The following is a 22,214-nucleotide window of genomic DNA, read 5'->3' as shown; positions in this document are numbered from 1 at the left end:
TGAGGACCAATTCACCCTTTGTCAAGCCCGTGGTTGTGCCCCTCTTCGCACATTAGTTGCCGTTTCGTGGTTGGACAAAAATCCTTTCTCTCCAAATCTCTCTCTCCATCCACTACCATTGAAATAAGGTGTTTTGCATTCAATTCCTATTTTAAACTTGGTGTCAGTAAAAAGGAATATCACAGGTGCAGCATAACTGGGCATATCATGTTTGTTTTTAGTTTTTTCACAAATGTTTTAGAAAATTCAACATAAACAAGGCCTGAACCAGGGTGAAACAAGGCAGAAAGAGCCTAATGGTTGGTCAATCCGAAGGCTGACAAATGGTGAATTATATGAAGTAGGTTGAAAAGTGGTGAAGTGGTCCTTTAAGAAACAAACAAGCCCAAAGACAAGTCGCTTATAATAAGCAGACATGGCAACCCTGGTTGCTACTTCACATTTGGACGGTTCCAGACCGAGCACATTTCAAGGTGACACGTTTTCGCTGATCTTTAGAACAAGGACTGGACTCGAAAACCGTGGTGAACGTTGCGAGTAGACCCATCCACATAGTTTGCGTCTCAGTGCGTCTTGTGGCTCTCAGTTCTCACTCACACGACTCACGAGGCTGCTGTGTGAACGCTGTGTGTCAGAGCGTCTCGACACTGGCCGGGGATTGAACCAGCACTTTGGATTGTTTTCATCAGTTCAACTAGTAATATTTCTTAATATTGATGTAATGTTGCATATCAATGTTATTACAATTTAACTCTTAATTCTTACTTTCGTCAGTTACAAAGTATATGTATTGTATAGTCCTTACTGTCCTTCCCATCACTTCTTGAATCTTTCCCCAGGTGCGATGAAGCAGCTAACTCTGGTGCTGGTGGTCCAACCGGGGAGAGTGTTGCTGGGCATGAAGAAGAGAGGTTTTGGAAAAGGGAAATGGAATGGCTTTGGAGGTAAAGTCGAACCAGGAGAGTCGATTGAAGAGGCTGCAAGGCGGTAAGTGAAGTTGATCACCAGTAATGTTTATGCTAGTAAACGACCAAATATCTATTTATATTTATTTCTTTCCATGTTTATTTGATATAGGCTGTATATTGCTCATATGAACTTAAAACTGTGTGTGTGTGTGTGTGTGTGTGTGTGTGTGTGTGTGTGTGTGTGTGTGTGTGCCAAGGAGTGAAACTTGAAAGTAGAATACCTTCTTTACCAAAACAAATCTAGGGGCAAGACCACAGGGTCAAATTTTAGGTGGTCAGGGCACAATGCAATGTATATCATGTGTGTGTGTGTATATATGTGGTGACCCCCCTGGGGATCCCTACCCGCAGGTTGAGTACCAGAGGGTGAGTAGGGTCACCGCGCTCAGCCTTATGGTTGACATCTGTTTCACACCCAATGACCCTGCAGCTCGCCATCCACTAATGCACCGCAACCTATCTTGATCCACACAAATCAGGCCAAATGACAGGACTACTGAAATTCTACCTGTAGCAGCATCCAATAATATAGACAGTGTAAGGGAAAAAATACACACTGAATAGATCCCATTTTCAACCAATTAAAGTGCAATTATTGCACTTTAATTGGTTGAAAATGGGTTCTATTTATGACTCTCTGCATCATGTGAGCAGAGAGTATGAGTAGGGAAGCCAATCAGTGATAGGCCTATATTGCACTTTAATCAATCAGTACGCATGTAGAGGAAATAGTGCATTCCAATGTTCTGGTTTGCATGAGTTGGCATTATTGTTCTTTGAGGTGTTTCAGGGTGAATTCCACTAGTTAATTTCGAGGATGAAATTATGCTGTGTCGGTAATTGCTTTAATCCGATTTGGTCAAATGAGGCGTTTTGGATCAATGTTAAAATGCTTTTGACAGAACCCTTTGAGCAAACTGCACATGGGCTCATTGAAAGTGTGGTGTGACGACGAGTCAGTTCTTTGCTGTTTATTAGTATTCATTGGTTTGTCATCCATCTGTTGATTTGACGTGTTATAGTTCGGTGACATTACCATGTTGTAATTTCTACTATCGTCTTTATAACACTGGCTGACATTACCAAGGGGCAGCATGCAGAATGATCATCTGGAAAAACATCAAGTAAAGTGTGATGATTTTCTTTTGTTCTGAGCTCCACTGTAATGTTGAACATGTTCTCTCCATTCACAGGGAACTACTTGAGGAAAGTGGTCTCACGGTAGACGTTCTCGAGAAGGTCGGAAATATAAAATTTGAATTTGTTGGAGAAAAAGACCTGCTTGATGTCCATGTGTTCAGAGCTGACAGCTACAACGGCGAGCCAGTTGAATCCGATGGTATGAGTTCCAATACACCACAATTTTGAATCAATAGAGACCACATTGTGTGTGTAAAAGAAGCTAGCGCTGGTCAATATGGAAAAAGCTAATCAAACAAGGCAAATAATAGCACAGCTAGCAGTCAAGCAAGTAAAAATTACATCACTAGTAATGCAGCCTTTAAAACCAGGATAAGACAACACTTTTGCCAAATATGCAATTTTTCGAAATCCCAAATCTCATATCACAATATCGATATATTGCCCAGTCTGAAAAAAAACACTTGAAACCTAGCATTCCAGTTGAGGGGCAAACATTCCCCCAAATTACCTGGTCTAAATATCTTTGGTGTAGAGCAGGGGTTTAACTGATTGTAAACCAGGGACCACCACCCTGACTAATAAGAATCAACATTCACTGTTGTGTTGGGTACTACGCAGAGCTAATTAAATCAAGCCTTTAATAGTCATTTAACTGAAATATGGTAGTGGTCCAGAGCTTAAAGGATGAGAACCACTAATCTACTAAGCCTTGCCGAGCCATGACTGAGGCCCATAGGGGGCCAGGGCAGGAGCCTATCTCCAGTTTCCTTAACGTGAGGCAGCTTGATGTACAAGCAGTACACCCACTGGACATGACGCCGCGACTAGTGGTTGAGAAAGAAAAAAAACTTCACCAAATGCATGGTCACGGACCACCAGTTTAAAACCTCTGGTGTAGAGGGAACAAGTAGGGGACCTAGTAGACCCCTGGAGGACTCCACTCAACGAAGGTTTGAGTGGTTACGTTTACCACAGTATATCTAATGGGAAAACCATCAGTGTTTTCATTCAAATGTAAATGAAGATAGCGAAGGGAGATGCTTTAGAACTCCTCAGAGTTCAACTAATTTCTTTTCCGTTTGTTTGTAGAGATGAAGCCTCAGTGGTTCGAGTGTGACAAAATACCTTTCAGTCAAATGTGGGCCGACGACCATCTCTGGTTTCCATTCATGCTAGAGAAGAAGAAATTTAGTGGCCATTTCAAGTTCCAGGGTCACGACTTGATGCTCAGCCACAAACTGGAGGAAGTGGCGGAGCTATGAGCGATCACACACTGAAGGTCTGCAGAACTGTTAGTCACAACGGAGACAAAACAAAAACATACTGAAGAAATCCATCAGCTCGCTATTTCTTGTTCAGTGGCATTTGCAGGAAGAGGTAACCAAGCCCTGCGGTCTTATCAGAGCCTTGTGTTTACTGTGTATAAATATAAAATGTCATAACGTTGGTTCTTGGAAAGTGTGCACATTTATTTTTCATGTTTTAATGTTGGTTCCCCCAAAACTGAAAATGTTTTCACATATTACGTCATACTTTGTATGACCTCAAAATGAAGGCCACAAAATGTTTTTTTTAACATAGCTGATTTAACAGCTTAACAGGTTTTAAAAAAGCATTGTTTATTATACCCATATTTACAATATAGGAGACAATTTAATTGGATTCCTAATTGTACACCCCTACTGTGTTTAAGTGTGCACATCTAATGTACTTGAATCCAAATGTTTTGCAAAAGGTAATTTTGTTATATATTAAGTTTGTCAATAAAATATTTTGTGGAGACACAATGTGGAGTGCTGTTGCCCTTGCATCTCTATTCAAAGAAATAATTCAATTTACATAACTTTTGATGCCATCCCTTACAGTATTTCAACTCAATAAAATCATTCTCTCAACAGACTTACTACTTAAAAAAACAGTTTAGCTTATAAAAGCTTAATTACAGTACTTCAGAATCCATCATACAATGGTGTCACTTGCCAAAAAGAAATGGTATGGACTAGGTATATAATAAATTAGGCTAATTTCAATTAGAGTAAAAGACAAGCCTGATTTGTTACACACATCGACAATGGCAGCTCTACCTACCAGCCCACAATGTGTCACACTCAAACGTGTTGTGAACTTGTAGATCAGGTATTTTCGGTGTGCAACCCATGTACATTAGTGGCATACCTGCAGGTGACCGTATAATTACATCCCAGGATGAGTGCCTGATGACCTGTGTATGTCCTTCTACCCTCTGTCTGTAAATCTGACTCCTGTTACAAATTACAATATGTCCTTTTCTCTCTACCAAAGTCCTAGAATACATCTACAAAAATAAATGTGCAATACCAGTCTTGATTCTTGTCAGGTAACTCCCTGAAATTGAAAACAATCCTGGTGGTCACATAATAAAGTTGAGCAGAAAAAAAGAAACATCTGTAAAATCATGATTCAGTTGGCAATTGGCATTATGTTCCGTCTTTGGTACTGCAAATCAATAGTTTAGTGTTATTACCACCACAAAATCAACATAAAACTACATCTTATTTGAAGGATTCTGAAACTCTTGCCAGTTGTAATGGAATATTTTAACTCTTAAATTTAAAAACAGCTTATGAAATAATTTTAGTATGAACTTTACACTCAAGAAAATAATTTAGTCAGGGAATGTCCTAACACTGACTGTAAAAGCACACAGAGTACACAAAGCTGCATTGGTTAGAAGAATAGCAGTTCTCCACAAAGATATACTGTATATACAAGAAAAATGCCCCTATATTTATGAACAAAAAAGAGAAAGAAAAACATCTGTATCAAAAATATACTGGTCTACAGTTATTCAGAAATAAATCCTAGAATTCTTAACAGGTTTGAAAAACGTACATGATACTTAAGAGTATCAATCCCTTAATAAAAAACAGTATGAGATCTTCTGTTCCTCTTACAGTATTTCAGCTATATGAACATGGTTCAAGATATCAGTTAAGCCCACAAATATGATGTTCTCCTTCACTTCTGCAGACACACTCATTTTCTTTCTATGTCTGAGTATTGAATGTTCAGTGGTCCAATTTTGCAACTCATTAGCTTCATCTCAACAACTAGATCCAACAGATTGTTGACCACAACTGAATAGCCTTTATGCAATATCCCTTCCATTTAGTGTGGCTCTTGATCAACTACGAGCACCGATAGTGGCAGATCATCTACATTCACAATTATCCTGTCATACTAAAAGGCAATTTTGTGAATGTATTTTGTGCATTCCACATCTTCCTGTAGCTCAGAGAGCAAAATACTTGTCAGTATGTGTCCTCATCACTGTCACAAGGTGGGGTGGGGGGTGATTTCTCTCTTGCATCCGGTTATTCACTTGAGCTTCAGTAGGGGGGTTTCATTCCATTATTAGCACCAAAGAGACACCCAAGCTTTGGCTGAAGATCATTCCACACTTCACCCATCTGGACAAAGAACAGAGATCAGGTACCTCATAAGTGACATGTAAGAAAGCCCAGTCAGACCACAACTGAAAGGTAAGCTTTTAGATTTACGTGCATGTTTTAAAATAAGTCTCAGTGTTTCCCCTAGCCAGAACATGATAGTGTGGGGGGGGGGGGAGCTTTCACACATTCTTTTGTGGTCTTTTATTTTCCTTGTTTTGGCCTATTCGCAGCCGCGTACTAAAGATCATACTGTAGTGGCTGGTCATGATTGTGTGGGGGCCCCCCACACAATCATGCAGGGCCTCCACACAATCATGCATATACTGTAGGGGAAACACATTATTTCTTTCATGAAGCTTTAAATATTCTGTACAAAATGATAGTTCTAGTAATAGTCTGACCTCTCTGTGTCCTTGGACCTGAGAGTTGACAAAAGCCCCCAGAATATGAGATGTGATAGGGAGGTACGTGAAGATAAGCTGTGTCTCTTGGTGAAGGCAGAAGAGAGAAAAGTAGTTTCTTAATTCCATGGTCTGAATTGCGTTCTCTTGCTGTAACAGAAGGGGGAATAAAACAGATTAGATTCGTCATGAACACAGCCTTTACCCTAATTTATATATGAATGTCCATGTCATGATGAAGACTTTCAACTGAAAACATTGTCAATTTTTTTTGACATACAACATGGTCACACTACTAAATAGAACTAGACAACCTCGGAGAGGTCGCAATTTTAAAAAATTGCAGAGTGTGGTTGCCGCAGTGGCTTACATATATATACCCCTCCCACTGATATTGCCAGCCTGTTACAGTTTCAAGTCACACCTTAGATCGTGTGTAAGTAATTCGGAGGGGATTTAACCCCCGAAATTCTGGTTTTCCGACAAACGGTTACATTTATCGCGTTTGCGGCGCCCCCTATGGATGAAAATGGAATTGCTTTTGGAACTCGGTTGAACGAACCACCCCGGACATGTGATTCAAATTTGGGATGGATTGGACATTCCGTTTGTGATTTATGGCATTTTTCGTGATATAGGCCCCTCCTACTGACTTCGGAAGACGATTACGGCCGAACGATACGCACTACCGAAAATCTGCAAATCTGTTTTAATCGGATGGGTCCAGAGATCACGTGTACAGATTTTTGTGAGATTTGGACAAAATCTGTAGGAGGAAAAGCAAAAAGTGTGTTTTGGACAAAATTCAAAATGGCGGAAAATCCATCATGGCGGACATGGGCGTGGCCTATATGGGGAGATGCGTCATGACCCAAGGAATCCAGGGAAAAAATAATTTTGATTTTACGACATACGGTTCAAGAGTTATGAGCCAAAAGGTAAAGTGGGCTGTTATAGCGCCACCATGAGGCCGACCTAAAAATATATATTTTTAATTAATTTTAGTGATAATTAGGAAATATTCCTCCAAGTTTTGTAACTATAGTGCTTACAGTCTCAGAGGGAAAAATACTTGAATGTGATTTTTTGCATTTTTCCATTGAAGTCAATGGGATAATTTAATTCACTAATAAATTCATATCAATTAAACTATACAACATTTCTCTTAGCAAAGTACACGCCATCGATTCCCGATTTTTCCGGTCAATTTGACATATGGCTCAAGTGTGTACAGTCAAAACTGAGGGAGGAGTAGTGCGTCAAAATAAAGACTAGTGGAATAAACTATGGAATAAGTGGAATAAAGTGTTACAATTACAAGAGTGCTGGTTGCCTGTGGGCAACCACACTAATTAGCCTTTACAACATCATCACAGTCATCATAGAAAGCACAGCCAGAAGGGAAGAAAGTGCATCTAACTTTCTAATGCAAACATTGTTTTGAGTTAGCACATTGCAACACTATATATGCAACACTTTATAATTTAATTCCGTTGGATAAAATCCAGCTAAACTATGATAAAACACCAACCTGGACGATGCGAGACTCCAGCTGTTCCACGGACACCTGTTCCTTGGGCTGCACCGTGGCACTCATCATCTGCCTCTTCATCACGCTGTACTTCTGCAGAGCTCTCTGGTGTTCATGGAGCACCCCCTTCTCATGCCGCTCGCACAGATCCTAGGAAAACAACAAAACACTCAAACTCAGGAACTGTTGCCAATAGATTTGAGGGTGAAATTACACCGTGATTGCATTTGTACAGAAAAAAGAAATTACATCTGTGTGAAGTGAGGGGCGATCTTATCATTGTACATCATCATGACACTACGACGTAAAACTCTCCATTCATTGTCAATGGGAACTTAATGTTTGTCTAAGACGAGGTTTGTGGACGGTAACTAAAAGCTGGATGTAGGAGTGCCCCTTTAACAATTCTAATGGGCTCTATGCACACAGAATAACTCTTCCTACTTCCGGGCCGCTTCCCTATAGAAACTTAGACGCCTCATTCGCTGCTGGGCGGAAGTGTGCCGCTATATGGTGCATCCCGGGCGTCCAGTCACGTGACTCAGATCCCTTCCTTTCATTAATTAGTACAAATGTACACTCTCAGAGTTACACACCCAGGCACTCTTTTTTTGCCATCATACCATACAGAAATTCGAGGTAGCACAAGGCCACTGAGCTAGCCTATGATGTGAGGTATAATTAAATCAACATATTTCTGTGAATTTTGCGGAGGGCTGCTCTTTCTCAACTCTGTTCGGATGCAGACTTACATGGGACCAAAGCTTGCTATAGGTCATATGAAATGCCTTATTCTAGACTACTAACGTGGGAAGTTTGGGAAATTCCTTTTCACCCGAAATATTGGTGTAAAACAGCTTAGTGAATCGGGCCCCTTGTGTTTTGCCACATCTGTATGAAGGATGTTTTGCCACATCTGTATGAAGGATCAAAACAACAAAGTAGGGCATTTTGCTTACAGTATAAGCAGGACACAGTGATCATGATGGGGTATGTCTGTGACTAGATGTTCTGTGTGGTTAGCTGTGGTTGGTTATTGGGTTTTTTTAACGTACCATGTACCAGACGATATGTTTGTGTTTTTGTACTCCGATTGAAGAAATAAAAAACAACAAAAGATTTAACAGCCACTCACTCTGTATGACTGAAGAAGATCTAGGAAAATATTCAGTTTTTCCACAACATCATCTTCTTCCCTTCTGCCCTGTAAGGAAAGGTATTAGGAAAAGTCTCAGAAACAGTTCCAAAAAGGGGGCTATGGTACAGTAGATTAGGGTGACAGGCGTGAAGGGTCGTGCTTTGTACCTGTTGTGCAGCTTTGTCAGATAGCAAAGCGAACTCCACAGACAGGCCTTTCAAAGACCGACGCAGTGTACCCCAGGAGCACGGCGCAGAGGACAGGGAAGGGATGGACGAGTCATCTGTACCCAACGTGCTGAAACATCATGGACCGTTAGAGCGGTCTGTGACACTGTACCACTCTCAATAGTTTAACACAGGATGTTATGGCCCGGGTACGTAGGCTGCTAATCCAGACACCGTGTCGCGATTTTGACTACCGATCCCGACGACCTTTGCTGCGCGTTACTCCCAATCTTTCTCCCCCCATTTCCTGTCAACTTACTGTACACTATCAAATAAAGGCACAAAAACAAAACAAAAAACAGGATTTTACCATTTAGACGTCCCAGAGATAAAAAATGGTATGGTAATAAATGGTATAAATTAAGTCTGTGGTCTGGCTACAGGCCACAGACTCTCTGTAGTCTTTGGACTACAGAGAAAGAGAAAACTTGGATAAGTTCTTAGGTCTTTCCTTGTTCACAGTTACTGGGATTTGTTTAGTTTATCTTTAAATAATTGTATCTCTTATCTAAATATTGTAATATTTGAATGCCGACTGTATCTCTATTTATTCAAATGCACCAACCTCACCAGGTCAAATTCCTTGTGTGTTCAAATATACTAGTTGATATATATAATTCCAAAGTACTGTTCTTTCCCCTGAACAGTATCATTAGGTAGGCTGCTGTATGCACTAGTGGTCACTTACAGAGGGAACGTCTTGAATAGGAATAGGTTTTACATATTTTGATAGCATATACCACTCCTTCATTTAGAATGTGTGAAGGAATGCAGAAGTGAGAAACCTTGCAATTACTGACTGGGTGGGTATGGGTAAGGTAATTCTACTGTAGAAAAATATTACAGTACATGCAAACAGTAAAATACCTGAGTTCTCTGCCAAACATGAGTAGATCAGTTGCATTCTCTTTTGAGCGCTCAGCCATTCTCTCAGATCTGTCTCGCAGCTTGTGGAAGCTGTTGTGTATATTTCTAATCAACTCTCTGCTTGCCGAGAACTGAGCCTGAATGTCAGCCGGGAGATACTCCTACAAAATACATGAAGTTAGTGAAACTGAAACCGCAAACACATTTTGTTGGAAATAATGCATTGCCTTCTCCTGTGAAACAAATGCGGGCAAACCTTTGCCTGAGTCGCTATCCTGTTGGTCATGAATTCATCGCCCATTTTCTTGTAAGCATCGCGTAGTTTAGGCTGAACATCCTGTATGGAGAAAGTGGTGAGTGGGCCGATCATCACACAAAAAAAACATTTTAAAAGGTAGTGTAAGAAAAAGCCACCTTACCGAGCCATTAAAGGTGAGGAAAGTCTTGACCAGCTCATCTTCAAAGAAGAATGGGTGTCTTGCTACCAAGTTAAGGAACCGGCAAAGAGCACGTCGTCTCCCCTCTATGAAATCTCGCTCCGAGACAGAGGTCAAGACTGTGGACAGATATAAAAGCTCAACTTGAAACCCAATGCAGTGGAAAGGCATGTGGCATAACAAAGCACACCATATTGCAGCACTTAATATGATTCTGACCACCAAAAGTAGGAAACTTCCAGGCCCTATCTTACCCCTAAACTTTTTTATCTTTTACCATTTTTAAAAACATTTTAAAATACTTCAGCTAGCTTTCCAAGGCAACAGGAAATAATACAGGGATACAGTAGTTATGAATGTAAAAAAGAAAACACAGAGGTGTGATCACGGAAATGAAGGAGCATAATAGCATAAATTATAAAACACACACAAGTGTAAAGTACCTCCTTTCAACATTCTTTTAGGTGGCAGAGCAGGCACCATTCTGTAGGCAAATCTCTGAATCAAAAGCTCATGGAAGACATCAAAATCACTGTAGCGTCTGTAAACAGAGATCTTGAAATACTAAAAAGAATATATACAAAAAATAAAAATAAACATGTTAAAATTGTGTTTTCAATGCAGAAATATTCTATAATGTGGGCACAAAATAAATCACAGACCATTTCCAGGCCATGGACATTGTAAGTTAGCCTGGCGCGGCCAGACTCATAATCTTCAGTAAATCCCCACTATGAGGCTGGCCATGCCAGGCTAATTGTAAGTGACCAACTGACCATATTTGTTATGTTCACGTTATTATTAAATCCCTTGCCTGGCTAGTGATCTGGTACTCCACGTGTTTGAGAAACAGGCCTTTCTTCTCTGGGATGAGCTCCACCTTGACCGTGTCCCTGGCCAGCAGCTTGTCCAGTGTCTGGGACACCGTCAGTGGATCCTCCTGAGCTGGCTGCATCCTCAATGCACACAAGTCTTTGGGCTCTCCCAGCTGGGGCTTTGGCAACTCTATCAAATGCAAAAACCAACCGCTAATTAGAGCCCCGACTGGCTGCAGATCTTTTTGGCCAAAAGCTGATCTACTTGAAAGAAAAAGAAAATAACATTTAGTCTGTAATTAAATGCCCCAAAATAGGGACGGCAGGTTGGATCACTGTGTCCTGATTTCTCCCGTACCAATTAAATCTAAATCAAAACAGATCATCAGTCGGCGATCTTCTGCTAATATTTACAGCCGTTTCATTGGCGCGATTTTCACTCTTAAAGGACCACTACACAGTCTGTGTCTCATAGGAGGGCTGTGTGGGCAGTTTAGAAACCGTCCTCCAGTGACATCATCATTAGGCAGATTTTTTTTAACAAAAATGTTTAGATTTTCATTATCGTGAGAACGATGGCTTCCATTTTCGCATTGCAACTTTTCAGGACTAGAAAGCCTGCAGTTTCTATTTGCTTGTATTCCCCATCAATGATGTCACTGGAGGACAGTTTCTGAACTGCCCACAGCCCTCCTATGAGACACAGACCGAGTAGGAATAAAATTGCACCATTTTTTCATGATCATTAGTGAGATGAATGAAGATAGGTTGAAAAGTGGTGAAGTGGTCCTTTAATAGTGTAGTGGTTGTGTTGAAATCACTTCTCCAAAATCCAGTCACTATAGCCAGTACAAACCAGTGGTGCCCACTTCATGTTGTGGCTATAATTCATGTGATCAGCAATTTTACTACTTCTCTCACATTCCAGAGAAATCATGAACAGAATGTAAACGTTCTGTGTCAAATGGCAAACTAGCAGACGTGACACACCAGTTTCATAGTATGCAGTCAGCTGCCATATTGGCAACACCTGAAATAACATAGAAGGCCTTAAATAATCATAGTATGTTGGAAACGGAGCTAGTCTCAGGCCAGCATAAATGGCAACCCATTGAAAACCATGAAACCCTTCCCTCTCATCTTTCCCACTAGAGTTCTGGTAAAAGAACAACACTAGTGCAAGAAACAGACTATGCTGAGTGAAGAAATTATTTTCACAGAAAACTGGTCTGCTTTTGATCGCCTTCATTGTTTATTGTTGAAAATAGAGTTATAAATACTGAAATTATGACATTTGACTACTTCATGCCATCTTGGTATACATTATTCCTTTCTCTTCTTTTACTTACTTTATGTAAACTATTCCATTTTAAGAGGTCAAGCATGTATACAAAACTATAAAGAGCAAGATAAAAGTCTATGTAGTCAAAAACAATATACATTTTAAGATGACAAGCAGCAGGGCCAACTAATCCCCCAGTCACTACAACTCAGAGGTTATATGTACAGTAGGTGTGTCACAATAAACTGTAAATGAGACATTTCTGAGCCAATTGACTCAGACTTTCTTATGAAGACAGAGGCCTTTACAGGAAGCTAAAGTTGCCCTTAGACACACTGAAGAATTCAAGGCTACTCATTAAGCAATACATTTACTGCAGTAGTACTATCATTAACACATTTCCACCTACCTTGTATGCAGTTCTCTAACAGTTTGGGACTTGGCTGCTTTCCTTGCTGAGCAAGAGCAATCAAAGCTAGTGCTTTATAGAGGGACAACTTGCTTAGGAATCCATCACTGAAATCAACATGCTCAGCAATCTGGAAAAAAACATAATATGTCATAAAGGTCACATTTTTTAAAATCCAAAGGCTAAATTCAACTGTGGCTTACATTCCGGAGTAGAAAAAAGGCTGGTCCATACTACAACAACAATGATATGCTACAAAATCCGACAAACACAATGCGGGAATCCAACTTGACCACGAGCGACAGCTGAATTACACGTTTTCTGAGGTATTTCCATAGACAAGGTTAAAGTTTTAATCCTGGCCAATTTGATAAAGCCATTGTACAGTGTTGTTAGCCTATATCACAGTATGATATAGCATTACTATATACAAGTACAGAAGGCAAACAATTATATATATATGTTTTAAAGGAAAAACCAAAAAAGACAAAATAATGGTTGACAGGTTTTCAATACCCATGTCATTTCAGGTCACATGTCATAGGGTTCACAAAGTTTGCACTGACTTTATATCAGCAGCCAGCATAACTGCATGTTATCTATACTACCTCATAAAAACACACTTTGCCACCCATTTTCAACCCATCTTATTTCAACCTAACCTATATCATATCACAAACACTCATTATAATTGCCTACTCGGTCTGTGTCTCAGAGTAGGGCAGTGGACAGTTCAGAAACCCGCCTACCAGTGACTAATAGTCTGCAGGCTTTCTAGTTTTCAAATGAATACAAAATAATAAAATAATTTAAATCTTGTTTGAAATTACCAAAACCTGAACTGTCCACAACCCTCAAGTACCGGGTACACAGAAATGGTGCCATTCGTATATTGAGCATTAGTGAGGAGTCTGAGGACCAATTACGTGGATATGTTGAAAATGGGTGGAATGGTCCTTTAAGCACATGAAGCTGTAGTGGCTCAAAGCCTCTGCCTGATGACCAAAGGCTAATATAATGTAATCAAATTGTATTTCTGAGATTGGACAAAAGTTCACCCTCAGAGTGTACAGTACATGGGCCAGTAAGGCTATTTTTCTCAGAGTTACATGGAATTTTACTTTGCAGATCTAGGGCGCTCTTTTTGCCAGGATTACCCCATATCCCTATTTGCTTTATTGACTTATTTGCCTTTCTTTTTTTTCTTTTTTTTTTTTTACTATTTTGAAAAACAATTTGCAATTGTTCAACTAGCCGGTCTACATCGACACATTGTGGGCTATTTGAACTATTCAAAAATGATTTTCAATCTTTTCAAACAAAAAAAGACAAAGATGGTTAGGGATAAGGCACTGACAAAAACAGGGCCCCTAGGCCCCCCTACTCTCCTCACCTGGCTTAGAACAGCCTTGTGGAGCTCTGTCCTGTCCAGCAACCGATGGAAAACCTCAACCTGAACTCTCTCCTCTGCCCTACAGCGGACCGCCTCGTACACTTCCCTGTAGTACGAGGGAACTGATCCTGAGAGAGGAACAATAACACCTATTAGACAGACACCATCAACATTTGCTCAACTGTAGGCTACTTGAGAAAATGTTGCTCAAGTACAGCAAATGTTGCTCATTGTACAGATATTCTACTGTTAGACGGATGTTAGGTTCTTAGTCTACTTATGATCCTAAATGACTATTTCTATGTATTTGAAGTATTACCATGTGTTCTTGCTTACTGTAAGTCGCTCTGGATGAAGAGCGTCTGCTAAATGCCTAAATTGTAACTGTGACTTACAACCGAGTGGTACATGAATATTATCTGAAATATAGGCTGTCCACAGCAATATCCACTGACAACTAAATCAAATGATTCACCAAACCAAATGATTCACCACTATAGCCTCAAATCAATGCATAGATTGCATAATGTATGCCCTTAATCACAGTGAATTAAATGAAGATTGATTGATTGAAATTTGTATTAACAGTATGCAGAAGTACATTTCAAAACAAAAGCAAAAGTCAAAACAAAAACTCTTACTGTGGACAACAGCATGATAAAGCACTACACTTGTTTACAACAGGGTCCACCAATTGCAATTCATCAGAAAGAAAGATAGAAGAACCTCAACTCTGTGATCCTGATATATCACAGTAAATTAAATGAAGCCAGCACCTCAACTGTGATCATCCAGATCCAGATACTTAATAATCACAGTAGCGCCTACAATAGGCTACATTATTACATAATCATAATGACTGAACCTCAACTGTGATCCTGATTCCTGATACTCAATCACAATACATTATTTAAAAAGATAGAACTGTGAATCACAGTTCTATATTTTTTTAAGTGATCGTTCCTGCACCAACATTTCAAGGACTTAATTGTCCCATAACACGATGTACAATAGAAATCCATTCAAGTATGCCACATATAGGGTCCTATAGCCTACTAATTTGCATTTTTTTAATAGTCTTATAGAAAAGCACAACAGGTGACTCAATCCCCACGACCAAGTTCGACTGCATCGATTATAATTTGCGTTTTGACTTTTGAGGGACCCGCGAACCAATGGTAAAAGGTACTGAGGTAAGGACCGTGGACCAACCGATTCCCAACGTAATGTACCCAAAAAGAAAAGCTGTCACGGCTTTCGTTCCCGTTCGTTCGTTACATCACCACATCTGCGGACATCCCCACACAAACATGATTCTAGTAAAACAAACAAACGATTACGTTAAGAGCAAGAGGACTGGCAAAATATGCTTAAAGTTAATAAGTTCAGTAAAGTCAAGTCAAAGACTCAAAGTGTAGTGCTGTCGTTCGAGGTGAAAACACAACATTACCTTCGGTGATCTCTCCTGCCATAGTTGTGATCGTCATGTGAGCACCAGAGCACCTCCATGTGATTTCCTGAAGAAACGAGCAAGGGAAGGGAGAAAAAAAACAAACCGGGGGAATTCAGTTCTTAAAGTTGTAGCGAACCCTGGACAAAGTCCATGGCAACAACGATTCAAGACACTGCGTAGCACAGTACTGTTGTATGTTACGGTTGTTGCCAAATACCAACATCTGTTACAACTGTAATGCTTTGTATTCATTGTGAATTTCATTTTTGTATTATTATTTATTTAAAGTAAATAGTAAACCAAACCTGAACCAGAATTATATTTCGTTCGTATGACAGTGTCGCTCGTGCAGATCTGAAGCTCAGCGTATCGCGGTGAGCTTAATTGTGGGCCCTACATCTATTTTCAATAAAACAAGACAGCTGTTTTCAGAACTGCAAGTGCACGTTTCTGCTTCGTTTCCACTCCACCATGGGTCCACCCTTTACTGTACCGTCTACTCTGTACATTTATTTTCCATTTCTAAACGTTTTAATTATGTTTTTGCATAGTACTGTTGTTTGTGTGTCCTTAAATGTTCAGATGAATTGAATATGAAGGACCCCAATGGAAACAAGCCATAAAGTGCTTTCTTGGGTTATTGAACTGCAACTTTCCTGTGCTTTTTTCTGCAAGCTGTTAATATAGTATTCAATCAATCAAATAAATTAAATTCAAATGAGCTTTATTGGCATGACAACAAATACGTTTACATTGCCAAAGCAAGTTAAATATAATAAAACAGTTGAAAATGGGGGAAGTTTTATATCTAGGTTAGTTGCTTTTTTTTTTTTTTTAATTATGCTTTTTGAAACGAATAGCAGCAATCGTTTGAAGTAATTTTGGGACAAATAGCAGCATTTTTCCTCAAAACTATTTAAATAGTATACAACAAAAAAATCTCACATTTAAATATGTGTAAAAGTATCTACTCCAATCAATCTAGAAAGCTACTTTGACAGTGATCAATGCAGGAGCTTCGAGTGGCCTCTAGATGGCGCGCGATCCATCCTTTTAGGCGAGCGACACCGTCGCACCACGGAGTACAAATGAGTTTAGGCTTCCAATCTCTCCTCCATCTATTCTAAACGGTGTTTATGATGTTTGTGAGACACAGGAGCGTGTGTTGTTGAGAGCTTGTTGTCAGTAGAGCGGAGGAACCGAAGAATTCAGGAATAAACCAAACCAACGTCGTCATAAATAAAGCCTACAGGCAGGCGGGCATTTTATTTATTCGGTGTCACACACACAACGAACGGAGGACGAAGAGATGTCAAAGTGGAACAAAAGAGACTTGGATTGGATCATCTAAACCAGCCAGCAACATGCTAACGTAACGTAGCTGCTGGATGCTAGCTGACCAGAAGAAACCCAACAGACTGCTCCTGTTTCTGCTTCATGACATCTATATCAAATGGACACTCGGTAGTTTCTGTTCTCCAAACAAACAAAGGGCCAGTTTGTGTCTGGTCTGGAGGACTATAGTCTCTGGGGACCAGGCAAGTTGACCGCTGCTTAGCAAATTAGCTTCCTCCCTCCTCCTCCTGCATTGCTAAGCTTAAAATTAGCAGGTTTAGCTAATAAGGTGACGTTTTGTCAAGGTGTATTAAAGCTGTGTGACAACCTATGGTTTGTTGTTGAACATGTACGACGGACCAGGACGAGGTCTAACATTATTATACGCTGCGTTTGAATGAGGAAGTGATATTGATTGGCACCCGAAGCAACGCCTGGCTCTGGGGTGTTTGGGGATGTGCTGCTGGCTGCAGAGCACGGATGTAACCGTTATTATTATGAGATAAAAGAAGTTCGGGGATTTTCTTTTTAAACCCCCCCAAATCCTGCTGGATAGAGACTTTATGAGGTGGATTCAGCTGTCTTCTCCTCACACCTCGCTTGTTGTTTACTGAGAGACACTTTGGCACCACAGCTGACATGGCAGCGGTGGCCATCTATACCCCACCATGGTGGGTGAACATGCTCCACAGACTGCCTCATTTCAACATCAAGTTCGAACAGACGAGCAGTGACTTTCGACCAGAGGATCCGGCCTATCAAGAGGTAACAGTTATCAAGTTCATAATAAAATAAACGTTTACCATGTCAGATTAATTGAACGTGAAGGACCCCAATGGAAACAATTGGCCATATAGTGCTTTCTTGGGTTATACATCGTCTTAGCAGACCTTGTATTACAATGTAGGCATTTAGCAGACACACTTAATCCAGGGCGATTTACACTAGTAAGCAAGATTGAACTGTACTTTCCTGTTCTTTTTTCTGCAAACTGTTAAAGTATTCAATCAATAGTGTAGGTCTAATGGAGATCTCTAATCACAATTCTGGCTTCTGCCCCATGATGACGACCAGAGATCTCTGTTTTACACTGTAAAATCCTCAGTGATAATTTAATTCACACAGTGCAAGTACAAATGTAACCAAATGGTCCATTACTGTTCCATTTGTCATCATCTGCAATTCTGCATGTGTCTGGCCTCGAATTCAACCTGACCAGCTGGCTTCTGGCATGCATTGTTGGATATATCAGTCACCCCTCCCTGCTGTGGGGTTAGCCAATTTACTCAAAAAAGTTGTACATTTTCACCTTGTAAGCAAATATAATTAAATCATTCATTCCACATATTATGGCTAATGTGTGAATTTTGAACTGCTCTTGCAAATCAGTGACGATTAACTTTTTATTAACCTGGAGGAAGTTATCGGTACAATGATGGTACGTGAAATTCGTAGCCCATTTCACCCTGATGACCCTGTTCACTAGAGGTCGGTCACATTGTCTATTTCTTCCAACTCATGTGTTCTGTCTGGGGTAAAGTGAAGTAACTTGACTTCTAGGAATGCAATAAATCAAGAATTCAACAGCTGTGTGGGGTAGTAGCCTAGTACTTGCAGGGCCTTTATTACACATGAAGGCAGGTGTAAGATGACTGCAAAGTCATGAGTCGGAGGTCTTTTATGTGTGATGACGACGCACACACTTTCAGTGTGTTTTTCTTCACTGGGCTCCAGTGCATGGATACCCAGTTTGGGCGCACTGCCACACACATGCACTCGAATATCTTTCCAGTGCCAAAAATAATTGGGTGCATCTTGCATTCACTTGTCTTCAGCAGGTCTGTCTATAGGTTGTGTATATGTTGGTGCACCTATATCAAAAAGTTTGCACACCAGTTCAACCAACTAAAATGTTAGTCTGGAGCCATGTGTCACTGGAAGAGATTATAGGAGGCTACACTGTAAATCACCAGTGTACAAACATTTGCACACTCTGTTAAATTAACATTCAGGATTTTACTGTGTAGTTTCAGCCAGCACTCGGAATGAGCAATGAGACCTGCTGTGGCTAGTCAAAAAAGGGGATTTCCCCCCAAATGGTCTTTTAACACAGAGACTGGCCTTTTTGCAAAGCATCTGATTCTGAACCTGATGTTACCAGTGAGACACTAAGCATGTGCAATACTCCCCAATCAATCAAGTGGACAGGGTCATGGTTAGTAACTAAAAGTGATCTGTTTCACACATTTCTTCCTTCCTTGTTTGTTTCTTGGAAATGGGGAAATGGTGAGTCATGACTGCAAAACGAAGGGCAAGTAGTACATGCTTTGTTTGACAGTCAGCACTCAGCAGCATATGTTGGGCAGAGGTTTTGGGGGAAAGATTTGTAACCCCCTCTGAGTCCAACTGAGTACAACAACACAAAGCACTATGTTTTTGTGACATAGTAACTAGCAACATTTGAATTCGGAAATGTCTGTGGAAGTGCAGTAATCTGTTATAGTTATTCTATAGTAGATCATAACACCCTGACCTAAATATTGTATGTAATAAGTGTGGTCTACCCATTGCTGTCATTACTCTGCTACAAACTTCGAAACTCTTCTGGAGAATTAGGATAATCACATGACGCCATGGAACCTGCAAATTGCATTACTTTTTTACAATTCAAATTACTCTATTAATTTTCATTACGGTTTCTTTCTCCCCAAATGTCTTCAGAAGACAAAGGCCTTTTGCTTTCCTTTCTTTGAGACGTCAACATGGAGAAGTCCAGCATCTAAAATTAGCTCCATACTTTGTATGCACAAAGGAAAGGCCTAATTAATATACTGTACGCAAATTAGTTGTTCTTGCCCATTAACATGTTTGAAGCATTTTTACAAAGCCTTTACTATAACAAGAAAAGACAGGTATATTTAATTTCAAATGTTTGTAATAACGGTGTCCTCCCTGTCCAATCTTGAGTTATGTGTGTAGTTTGTGTACGAAGCTGCACGAATCAACCGCATAAAATGCACACATATTTTCACAAAACAATCGCTCAAATCGTTCATAAATACTTCATAAGAGCAATATGCTTCATAAGAACAATGGTGGTATGAGTAACTAAAACAATATGTTGTATAGACTTTATTGTATGACGCAACTTTCAGACCCTTGACTTTACTTCCCTCATCATTTCATGGTCAAATGTGTTTCTGTTTTATGACTTAAAGCGATGAAGTGTGATGGTTTATACTTTCAGGGGACAGGCGAAAAGCTCTGTTCTCATAAAAAAGAATCTCATGAATGAAGCCACATCATCCGCACTACATTTATACCAATTCAGATTTTATGAACCGTATGCAACTCATGCATGAGGCTTCATTGTTCTCGTTTCAGTCTATTCTGTTGCTGGGAGGGTTGGCTCTGGCCTGTCTGGCCCTGGACCTTCTGTTCCTGCTCTTCTACTCCTTCTGGCTGTGCTGTCGCAAGAACAAGGGTGAGGAGCAGCGCGCCAACGCTGACTGCTGCTGCACAGCCTGGTGTGTCATCATCGCAACACTCGTCTGCAGGTAAGCACCGAATGTTGTGATGTTTTTTGGACCTTCAACCCTCCTAAACTCTCCAAACTAATGCACTCGGCTCGGAATACTTGCTTCAAGCTATTCCACTTCGGTTTGAAGTTGTTTTGGGGAGTCTGTTGTCAAAATATCTCCTTTAGTTACTTTGCCTGCAGTGATGTGTATCAGTGTATTGTAATCGACACTCCTTTTCTGTCTTATTTGTCTGTGAACAAAATAACTGCAGGCAAAACATGGTGGGAAATTATCAGTATTTTACCTAAAAAAATGTCAAAATGAAGAGTCAAGATACATGACATTGAAATGATTTGTGCAAGGTTTACACCTTCAAGTGCATTTAGGCATGTGCCGATAATTTAAGTGTAATATGTTTGTGTATTTCATCATTGGGTCAATTTTCAATGACTAGGCTATGGTAAAATGGTTATCTCTGCCCCACAGGATGTATTGTAAACACAGATATGTTGTCTCAAAAACACATGATGGAAAATCATATAGAAGTGCCACACTACTGTCTATAATGTTGTTATTATAATACATGTTTATTTGAATATTGTAGTCGTGCACAAGCAGCTGAAAGGACAATGACATAATCACATCGTCCACACAGTTTGATTCTGCCTGGAGAACTATTTAGCATGTTCTTCCCCCTTTCTGCCCTCAGTTTCCTGTCTCTGTTCTATTGTATTCTAATGCCGTTTCTATTATAAACAAATATGTTGTTTATAAATGCATTATCCCAGAGCAGTTACAAACCAATATTATCTATATTGTTTGTATTTTCAATATTGAGGATCCTTTATTGGCCCGACCCAATTTAAAGTATGCCAAAAATAAGGAAGCTGTCTCCCTCAGTCCAAATCTCCAGAATGTTTTCCCACCAACCAACACCTGTTTCTGACTTTGCCAGTGAGTGACTAGCTTTTGTTCAGCCATGCAGCTGTAATGGTTCTTTATTTGTTATTCTGTGCGAATGGCCGAAGGGCACTTGTCTGAAGCAAGAGGAGGAGGCAGCTATAGCTCATGGGTTTAATTTTAACTTGCTTGCTTGCATTTTTTATAAAGATAACCTCTCTAGACTATGGAGGCCACGGGTATAAGATGCACCTCTGTTATTACTTGTTTAACATTTCCATTTTACATTGAGGTCTAGTTCTTTCCTGTTTTCTTCTTGTTTCGCTAATAGCCAATCAGAAGACATTGTGGTTAAGTCAGTTCAGATTCTGATTCTGAATAGCACACTAAACAGTAAACGCAGACTTTGTGTGTGTGTGCACGTTTGCGCATGTGTGTGTTTGTTTGCGCTTGTGTGTGTGCACGTTTGCGTGTGTGTGAGACTGAGTGTGCGCTTTCATGCTTGCTTGCACATATGCAAATGTGGTTTTGAAAGAAAAATGAACCCAAGTGAAATTGGTGTGCGTAGGAGACATCAAAGGGCTACTTAGCCTAAATCGACAAGATGTCATCCTTGTAAAGTGTGCAAACTGAATGGTAAATGAAGGTGCTCCACTGCTAAGGATATTGTCGGTTAAACTCAAGGGATAAGAGAAATAATCTTGAAAATGTAGGCTACTGCCAACTGCTGATGGCATACGGTGATGTATGTTGTGCGTTTTGCTTTGGCCTCAAATCTTCTTTCGCTGTGATGATGATCGGGTTTCCACCAGGTTGGTCCCCAGTGGGAAGACTTTGGGCTTTGTTATTTCCTGCACTTGGACGCAGCCCCATTATTTCACCTTTTTCACCCCTCAGTGTATGTGAGAGGAAGAGATTAGCGGTACTCGAGGAAACGGGCAGACCCATTGATTCACTGGCTGA

General features: G+C 40.2%; 3 protein-coding genes across 4 annotated transcripts in view; 2 read left to right on the top strand and 1 right to left on the bottom strand.

Moving 5' to 3' along the window:
• The first annotated feature begins 512 nt into the window (after positions 1–512).
• Positions 513–4,515, top strand: nudt1 (nudix (nucleoside diphosphate linked moiety X)-type motif 1). 2 transcript variants are annotated; one of them, XM_080776600.1, is made up of 4 exons: positions 513–697; positions 840–987; positions 2,162–2,307; positions 3,201–4,515. In XM_080776600.1, exons 2-4 carry the CDS (start codon positions 845–847, stop codon positions 3,371–3,373), a joined length of 462 nt encoding a protein of 153 aa, XP_080632726.1. In that variant the 5' UTR covers positions 513–697; positions 840–844; the 3' UTR covers positions 3,374–4,515. The 2 variants fall into 2 exon arrangements, with proteins under 2 accessions (XP_080632726.1, XP_080632727.1); XM_080776601.1 differs by having other exon boundaries at positions 513–718.
• Positions 4,516–4,847: 332 nt separating this feature from the next.
• snx8a (sorting nexin 8a) lies at positions 4,848–15,546 on the bottom strand. The gene is made up of 13 exons (XM_080776599.1): positions 15,493–15,546; positions 14,043–14,170; positions 12,650–12,779; positions 10,958–11,148; positions 10,587–10,707; positions 10,126–10,262; positions 9,963–10,043; positions 9,707–9,867; positions 8,780–8,909; positions 8,610–8,678; positions 7,475–7,624; positions 5,944–6,093; positions 4,848–5,560 (listed from the first exon to the last, which is right to left on the bottom strand). The coding sequence occupies exons 1-13, from the start codon at positions 15,527–15,529 to the stop codon at positions 5,480–5,482; spliced, it is 1,566 nt and encodes a 521-aa protein (XP_080632725.1). The 5' UTR covers positions 15,530–15,546; the 3' UTR covers positions 4,848–5,479.
• Positions 15,547–16,648: 1,102 nt separating this feature from the next.
• ttyh3a (tweety family member 3a) overlaps positions 16,649–22,214 on the top strand; it is a 33,412-nt gene continuing 27,846 nt past the window's right edge. Inside the window, exons 1-2 of the mRNA XM_080776352.1 lie at positions 16,649–17,595; positions 20,215–20,387. Coding sequence (XP_080632478.1) covers positions 17,470–17,595; positions 20,215–20,387 — 299 coding nt within the window. The 5' untranslated portion in view covers positions 16,649–17,469. The remainder of the gene's footprint in view (positions 17,596–20,214; positions 20,388–22,214) is intronic.

Source organism: Protomyctophum bolini, assembly GCF_963924005.1.
Source record: "Protomyctophum bolini genome assembly, chromosome: 11".
In the NCBI taxonomy this organism is placed as follows: Eukaryota; Metazoa; Chordata; class Actinopteri; order Myctophiformes; family Myctophidae; genus Protomyctophum; species Protomyctophum bolini.
The sequence above is the reverse complement of the archived record's forward strand: the minus strand, read 5'-3'. Positions and strand labels throughout refer to the sequence as shown.

Coding starts and splice junctions, on each gene's coding strand:
- nudt1 (XM_080776600.1), top strand. CDS start 845: ATGAAGCAGCTAACTCTGGTGCTGGTGGTCCAACCGGGGAGAGTGTTG. Junction 988..2,161: donor ATTGAAGAGGCTGCAAGGCG/GTAAGTGAAGTT, acceptor CTCCATTCACAG/GGAACTACTTGAGGAAAGTG. Junction 2,308..3,200: donor CGAGCCAGTTGAATCCGATG/GTATGAGTTCCA, acceptor GTTTGTTTGTAG/AGATGAAGCCTCAGTGGTTC.
- snx8a (XM_080776599.1), bottom strand. CDS start 15,529: ATGACGATCACAACTATGGCAGGAGAGATCACCGAAG. Junction 9,868..9,962: donor GGATAGCGACTCAGGCAAAG/GTTTGCCCGCAT, acceptor TGTATTTTGTAG/GAGTATCTCCCGGCTGACAT. Junction 8,910..9,706: donor ATGTTTGGCAGAGAACTCAG/GTATTTTACTGT, acceptor ATGATGTTTCAG/CACGTTGGGTACAGATGACT.